General features: G+C 36.4%; 1 protein-coding gene across 1 annotated transcript; it reads right to left on the reverse strand.

Moving 5' to 3' along the window:
- Positions 1-2,236: 2,236 nt before the first annotated feature.
- On the reverse strand, positions 2,237-5,548 carry LOC113272425 (pentatricopeptide repeat-containing protein At5g41170, mitochondrial-like). Its single transcript, XM_026522263.1, has 3 exons — positions 5,301-5,548; positions 2,622-2,865; positions 2,237-2,539 (listed from the first exon to the last, which is right to left on the reverse strand). Exons 1-3 carry the CDS (start codon positions 5,546-5,548, stop codon positions 2,237-2,239), a joined length of 795 nt encoding a protein of 264 aa, XP_026378048.1.
- Between the last annotated feature and the right edge of the window lie 3,155 nt (positions 5,549-8,703).

The following is an 8,703-nucleotide window of genomic DNA, read 5'->3' on the forward strand; positions in this document are numbered from 1 at the left end:
AAAAGTGGGTCAGATTCTAAAAAGAAAAGAAAAATTAGGGCTTTTTCAGGTAAGAAGTTTTGGTAAGAATTCAGAAAATTCCAACAGAAATTGGATAATTGATTTTGGATGATGAATTGAGTTCTTTAGGAGGAATTCTTAAGTTTTTTTCGTCTCCCTTCTTTTTCTTTCTGAAAATACATCTCCACTAATCTCTGTTGCTATCTTTATACCGCTTATGGAATAAGATTATCAGACGAACAAGTAGAGTGTAGAGACCCCAAAAGTGAACCAATAGCACCATGAACCACCAACTGTAGATATAGAGAATATCTCAAGATCATGATTAAACAGTATCTCTTTAGATGCCTTATTAAACATTTGGTGTTTTCAGTTCCATAAATTTGGTCTTCTTATTAATTTCAACTTGGATTGTAAGAGAAAGATAAGATCTAATGATTTTTCAATATGGGATTAGGGAAGATCTGATTTCAGTGAGGAAAGAAGACAGACGAGAGAGTTGTTAATAATGGTTAACGCCTTAACGGAGAAGGAGAAGGAGAAGTAGGAGAACATATGCGGAAGAAAGAGAAAATACAACCCACGTAGAGAAGTAGGAGAACATATGTGGAAGAAAGAGAAAATACAATCCACGTGAATTTTGGGCGTAAAGTAGGGCGCAGAGAAGACGGAGAATAGCATTTCCGTTTTCTTTTCTTTTGTTTTGTTTTCAAAATTTTATGGCCCCCAGGGGCGGAGCCAAGGGTTGACTAACCCTGACTCTAGCTCCCCTAAATTTCTAAAAACTGCATAAGAACCCATTGTTTTAACTTATATTTTGTATTTAGTCCACCATATATGGTATTTTAGCCCACAAAAGGTCCTATATTTTTACAAATTTATTTTACCCCCCTGGATTATATTTCCAAGCAAAAATAAAAGTTAGCGTAGCATTTTCCAAATTTGTCGCTACACAAATTCCACAATTTTGGTGCATTTTCCGTAAAACTCAAAAGGATATAATTGGACAGAACGACCGGAGGGCCCGAAGGGAAGGAGCCCCTTGTTTGTCAAATGTAGATTAAGGAAATTGTTCAATTTGACAAAAAAAAAATTGAGATTTCGTGGCTTTTTTTCCTTACTTGACAAAAATAACCCTGAAATCAATCGTATCTCCCCCTCCCTATTTTCTTTTCGGTTTAGATAGTCTCATCGTCACCAAACCAGCATAACAGGAACCCGTTCAACGTTTAAGCCGCCACCACCATAACTCTAATAATAACTACCACCATCAACACCACCTCCACCTCGCCATACCACTACCCCCAGCACCACCATCACCACAACCTCCATCGTCACAGAATATTATATATATATATTCATATTAGCAGAGACACTAGTACCTTCCATGGACTCAAACAATTCTATTGCATCCTTCAATTTTCCGTTCTTACAGTATCCATCTTACAGTGTGTTGTATGTGACAATATCAGGAGATGGAGCAAAAGATAACATCTCATTAAACAAACTTTTTGCTTTCCTAACTCTCCATCACGGTATAGTCCGAATAATAGTATCGTCACGGAAACTGAAAAATAACTTGGGCCTGACAACAACAATAATATATTTTTTGGGTCTTAGCCTAAGTTCCCCATTCAATATTACTAAACACAAAAATGCAGAACCACTCGGTACGAATTCTTTTACACACATTTTCTATAGATATTGTAATGCCTTGTGGCTCTACTTTGCCATAAGAAAAACCCAATGATAATATCATATGTTCAAGTATTTGGTAAACAACCCTTCTCTTCTATTTCAATGATTAGTTTTTCAGCTTCTAATAACATCATGTTATGAAAAATCCAAGTGTTATATATACGGTAGTACATTAGGAAGTACTCCTTTGCTGGGTATTCCATTAAATAGTTTTCTTGCATCTTCCGACTTGCCAGCTCGGAAGAAGCCGTGGACCAGAATATTATATATATATATTCATATTAGCAGAGACACTAGTACCTTCCATGGACTCAAACAATTCTATTGCATCCTTCAATTTTCCGTTCTTACAGTATCCATCTTACACTGTGTTGTATGTGACAATATCAGGAGATGGAGCAAAAGATAACATCTCATTAAACAAACTTTTTGCTTTCCTAACTCTCCATCACGGTATAGTCCGAATAATAGTGTAGTGTACACAACAGTTGTAGGTTGCGGTGAATTTTCTTTCATTTTCTTGAACAGATGCATTTATTTATCCGGACTTATGGATCTTGCAATACCCATCAATTAATATATTATAGCTAAACTCATATGGCCCAAGACCCCTATCCACCATCGACATAAACAGTTTAACTGCTTCTTCCAGATAACCTTCCGAACACACACCATTCATCATTGAATCATAAATAAACTGATCAGGTGAGATTTTTATCTTGTCTATCAATTCAAATAATCCCCAAGCATCCTCCGCCATCCCATCTTTATAATGTGAATCTATTAAGAGTTTAAAAGTTACTGTATTGGGTGAAATCCCTAGATCCATCATTTCATCATGCTTTTTCACATTGACCATGTACACAACGACTGTGAATCAAATAAGTATAAGTTGTTACATCTGCGTAGATTCCTCTACTAACCATCTCATCAAAGAGTTTATTTGCCTCCTTTATCCGTCCTAAATTTCCAAACTCCTTAATCAAAATATTGTAAGCAACTACATCGGGTACAACATTCAAATCTCGAAGCATTCCAGAGAACAGATACAAAGCCTGATCAAGTAAACCTCCTTTACAAATAATATCTATAATGGCATTATATGACACAACATCGGGTGTGCAGTTCCATTTCAACATGTTATTTTTAACTGGAAAGCAGCACTCACTTCACCAGTTGTACAAAGCCCATGTATAAGTATATTACATGTGATGGCATTAGGTAGAATACCAGTTTTAGTCATTTTGTCGAATACTTTGAATGCAGAATCAATCTTTTCTTGAAGTTAAGGAGTGTAGTTAAAGTGATAACATTAGGTTGATGACCTCTCTTAATAATCTCTCCAAGCAAACAAAACCCATGATCATCTTTTCCTAACCGACAACAACAATTTATCAAAATGCTCAATGTAAAAATACTGGTTTGTACCCCAACCAAATCCATCTTTTTATACAACATAATTACATCTGGATAACATTTGATTTTTGATAATGAACTCAATATGATAGAATGTACCATTAGATGGCAATGGCTTTTCCAAAATCTATTGATTAAAGTATCTTAGCCCATCATCATGTTTCTTAATTTTTCCAGACTTGCACTCATCCCTAACAAATCTTATAGTTATAATAATTACCTCCTGCTGCTCTTGGATCCATCTACTGCAATAATCTCCGACCAAAATTCATTTCCGGTCCAATTAGAGAAAGAGAGAATGTAGTTTTGGGAATTGAGAATTACTCTGTCACCAACTTTCAAAGAGAACAAATGGGAGCAAAATTTGACCCAGGTTCTGTATATAAGCAGGCACCCAGATATTGGATGATGGGATCTATGAGTTTTTAGTTTTACTTTTAGCCGTTGTACCATAAAGGGAAACCCATTGGATTGAACATTTTAAGGATTAAAAATTCCACAAAGTCAGTCCATTTATCCAGCTTGCCTTTAGATCATGTTATTCAAGTTGTCTTCTACCCCAAAGAGGGTCTGTTGCAGGCTTCACTTAGTAAATTCCTTGAGCCAAAGGTCGGGAAGTTTTGTACACGACTTTAAATGTATTTGGTCCGGGGTTCAGTTGGCACAATGTTGTGATTATATAAGTGGTAAATAAAGTTCGTTCAACTCGGACTTGATGAGATTGGTTTAAGACTTAAAAATAAATACATCGAAAATATATACACGATTGTCACGATATCGAGAGGTACTGAGACTCAGGATTCCACCAAACTCATAACATAGGGTTCAAATATTAATTCTTTTAACAATTATAGCTCAATAAATAAAGACATGGACTCTTATTTTCTCCAAGGTAGATTCTCAAAATATTAGTTGTAAATCCTAAGCATGGGACATCAAAACATTTAAGCAAGCATGACCCATCAGATGAGATGACAACTAATTAATCAAAATCATAAATCAATTTTAATTAGTGCAAAAGTCATATAAGAATTAAATATACTTACCCACGTATGATTTTAGGCTTTCTCCGTCATCCCAGCGTTGGGATTTATCTCTTCATGGTGAAAACACGCTCCAAAGATATAAACATGGCTCAAAAGGTGTTTTATTGAAGAAAAATAGTATTACAGCGAATCTGTAACAGATATAATTGTTAGAGAGTCAACTGTTACAGAAATTGTTGCAAACTGAAGATAATAGTTACTAATGGACTTTTACAGGATTCTGAACTTAAGACCCTATGAAACGACTGTCCTTTACAGCCTTATGTTCTTCAGCTTAGTCTTCTTCCTGCTGCTGCTGCAACTTCTCCTGTAGCCTGATTCTTAGCTCTGCAGCGTACCCCCAACTTCTAATCCCTTCTCAGACCTCCCATCAGTGTATATATATTCCAACAGGTAACATAATGACTCGATTTATCTAGTTTTCTTCTCTCCAAAGTCTCGGGTTTTTCTTTCACCGTAAGTCACGATAATATCTCCTCAAATCTCTTTACGCGTCTCTGTGTTTGATACACTCGAATCCTGGAAGTCCTATGCTTGCACGCGTCTTCCATATTTACTCAAACAAATCCCGTTAACAAATCCTCTTTCCTTCCTTAACACAAACAATTTCCGTAATAAGTCATCTTGCTTGCTTTCCGAGAATACGATGGAATCTACCATTTTTATCGCAACCAACTTCCTTACCAACCTTGTTTTAGTGTAACAGGGTCATTCCAACCAATTTCCGTTAAAATCTCCCATAGAATCTCGTTCAACTTCTCGCATGAAGAACCGAGAAAGCTCATACCCCTGTTTTGTGTCGTCTAGATGATCCAGCCCAACTCAGTCGAATTTAAACACCATATACAGTGTGTTAATCACTATCAGGCCCAAAGCAGTCCTTACCCGTCATTGAATCTCGTTAAAACTATTTCAAAATTCGATCGAAATGTTACGCAGTTGAAAGCTTCCTTTTCCCGCCAATTTAAAATTCAAACCTAAGAAATGATGACCTCCCCTTAACAGCTGCTGGTGTGTGAATAGCAGTAGGGTGCCCCTTAGTAATTGAAGTGCCTCTTATCCAAACTGAGAGTCTGAATAGTAATTTTATCCCACGAGCACAAATACCACTTTTAGAGCCAATGGTGTGATTGTACGCACATTCTTAGAGCTTTGCTGGTGGTAGGGTTGTCACCAAGTACTTGACGAATCTCAGTCTCTGAAGCAGCAGTATTGTCAGAGAGAACCTTGAGTATGGCTTCAGCTCGGCGCATAATGTAAGCTGATGGGATAACTAATAATTCAGGACTAGGTCGGGGACTGGGAATAGAAGCAGTAATAACATTATCATTGTCAGGAAATTCAGGAGGTGTTGTCATCATAATCCTCTGCCTCCTCTTCATCATCATTCTTATTTTCTTTCTTGCAGTGTGATAGCTCTTGTCAAATGATATGACTGATGGCTCATCACACTCCGCTCACTTGATACTGTTGATGTAGCCGACTCAGACCTTGAAGTTTCCTTTAATGGTGCCACCGCCGCCGCCTTGTAGTTCTTGTTTTGAATATCACAAATCTTATACACTTTTGATCGGCTTTTCTTCACCGCCTGAATTAATCATCCCATGGGAAAAAACAGAAGTTATAATAATTGATAAGACTGAATTCAGAACAGAGATTTCTAAATTATTGATTTACGACCAAAGAATTAATACTGAATAGAGATCATAATTTCACAAAGAAATATTAATTTCAATAAATTTTTATTGATGAATTACTACTTTACAGAGAGAAAGAAGTCGAAATTAGCATGTCTAAATCAAAGAATAAAGTTTTATCTCCTATTTGTTGTCTTACTAATAAAGTTGTGTCATAATTCAAAGAATAAAGTGATACAGAGCAGATAAAAAATAATGAGATTAGAAGAAAAGACCAGCAAACAACACAAATACAACATCAATGCCAACTTGTGCTTTCCGCAACATTTTGACAAATTTACATGACACTTTATGCTCACTTATTTTTATAACAACACATATAATACCTTATATTTAGAAAATATATTTCAATATCGTTGTTATAATGTCGTTACTATATTTGACTAGAACATTAATTTACATGACAATGATCCAATTTTATATTTGATGGGCTATTTATTTTTATTGAATAAACTTGTTAATTTTACTTGAAATAATTTCAAATAATATGTTGTCTATTTAAATTCTCGTGATAATGTCCGACTTAATGTATACATTAAGTGATTTCAAATTGTTTGTAGCACGTGTGCCAGCACGGCACAGCACAACACGTTTATTCGTGTGTTGTGCCCGTGGGCTGTGTTGTGCCTAGCTTTTGACTAGTAAAGCACAACACGGCACATCACGTTTAAATCTTTGGCACAACACAGCACGACACATAACACATGAAGCACGCGACTTCATGTGTTGAGCTGTGCCGGGCCGGCACATTTTACACCTCTAGTTGTAATGTAATTGCTGTGATTTATTAAGAGAGCCTAGGTCCAAGTTGAAACGTGCATACTTGTTGAACCTCTTCTCGTAACCAACTGATAAGCTCTCATGAACAGTAGTATGAGGAGAAAATTTTTGATGGGGGGCGTTTTTTGAAAGGGACATGGGGGACAAATAATATGTTGACACATGTCTTTCATATTAATGAATTTTGTTTCCAAAAATATAAAAGAAGTGTATTTCCAAAAACTCTGGCCTTTTTATTTTCGGGAGTGCTACACTGCGCACCACACTGCGCCCTATTTACCGCCCGTTATGAGGTGGCAAGGTGATGTGTCGCTAAATGACAAAAATCCAAAACACATCAGCTCGTTCATTTTGCTTTTATGTTTCTCTCTTTTCGTTTCCTTCACTCCTCCCTCTTATCATTAACTTCACAAATATGAACCAGATCTCAATACTTGCAACCAAAATTATGTATGAAGAAATACTCGTAAATTATTCTTTTGATCTATTTTTTTTCCTCTGGGGTTTGTACTTATCTTTAATTGTATCCGCCTGCACACGGCTTGTGTAATCTTTAATCTATTCTCTTTGATCGTTCTTTTGATCTCTTTTTATGTTTTAATTGTTCAAGATTTTATTGAACCCAGTAGTAACCGACTGTTTTGATTGTTCACGATCTAGACATGAACGGATGGGTTAAACGAAATAGCCAAAAGTGGGTCAGATTCTAAAAAGAAAAGAAAAATTAGGGCTTTTTCAGGTAAGAAGTTTTGGTAAGAATTCAGAAAATTCCAACAGAAATTGGACAATTGATTTTGGATGATGAATTGAGTTCTTTAGGAGGAATTCTTAAGTTTTCTTCGTCTCCCTTCTTTTTCTTTCTGAAAATACATCTCCACTAATCTCTGTTGCTATCTTTATACCGCTTATGGAATAAGATTATCAGACGAACAAGTAGAGTGTAGAGACCCCAAAAGTGAACCAATAGCACCATGAACCACCAACTGTAGATATAGAGAATATCTCAAGATCATGATTAAATAGTATCTCTTTAGATGCCTTATTAAACATTTGGTGTTTTCAGTTCCATAAATTTGGTCTTCTTATTAATTTCAACTTGGATTGTAAGAGAAAGATAAGATCTAATGATTTTTCAATATGGGATTAGGGAAGATCTGATTTCAGGGAGGAAAGAAGACAGACGAGAGAGTTGTTAATAATGGTTAACGTCTTAACGGAGAAGGAGAAGTAGGAGAGCATATGCGGAAGAAAGAGAAAATACAACCCACGTAGAGAAGTAGGAGAACATATGTGGAAGAAAGAGAAAATACAATCCACCTGAATTTTGGGCGTAAAGTAGAGCGCAGAGAAGACGGAGAATAGCATTTCCGTTTTCTTTTCTTTTGTTTTGTTTTCAAAATTTTATGGCCCCCAGGGGCGGAGCCAAGGGTTGACTAACCCTGACTCTAGCTCCCCTAAATTTCTAAAAACTGCATAAGAACCCATTATTTTAACTTATATTTTGTATTTAGTCCACCATATATGGTATTTTAGCCCACAAAAGGTCCCTATATTTTTACAAATTTATTTTACCCCCCTGGATTATATTTCCAAGCAAAAATAAAAGTTAGCGTAGCATTTTCCAAATTTGTCGCTACACAAATTCCACAATTTTGGTGCATTTTCCGTAAAACTCAAAAGGATATAATTGGACAGAACGATCGGAGGGCTCGAAGGGAAGGAGCCCCTTGTTTGTCAAATGTAGATTAAGGAAATTGTTCAATTTGACAAAAAAAAAAATTGAGATTTCGTGGCTTTTTTTCCTTACTTGACAAAAATAACCCTGAAATCAATCGTATCTCCCCCTCACTATTTTCTTTTCGGTTTAGATAGTCTCATCGTCACCAAACCAGCATAACAGGAACCCGTTCAACGTTTAAGCCGCCACCACCATAACCCTAATAATAACTACCACCATCAACACCACCTCCACCTCGCCATACCACTACCCCCAGCACCACCATCACCACAACCTCCATCGTCACAGTATCCACCGCCATAATTGCCGCTGCCGCCAGCACCTCCAC

Source organism: Papaver somniferum, chromosome 1, assembly GCF_003573695.1.
Source record: "Papaver somniferum cultivar HN1 chromosome 1, ASM357369v1, whole genome shotgun sequence".
NCBI lineage: Eukaryota > Viridiplantae > Streptophyta > Magnoliopsida > Ranunculales > Papaveraceae > Papaver > Papaver somniferum.

Bases quoted from the DNA above. Each gene is read 5' to 3' on its own strand.
- LOC113272425 (XM_026522263.1), bottom strand. From the start codon at position 5,548: ATGATGATGAAGAGGAGGCAGAGGATTATGATGACAACACCTCCTGAA. The intron at 2,866-5,300 runs GTGCGTACAATC...CAACTGGTGAAG, and splicing joins ACCAGCAAAGCTCTAAGAAT to TGAGTGCTGCTTTCCAGTTA. The intron at 2,540-2,621 runs GTTAGTAGAGGA...AATGTGAAAAAG, and splicing joins ATAAACTCTTTGATGAGATG to CATGATGAAATGATGGATCT.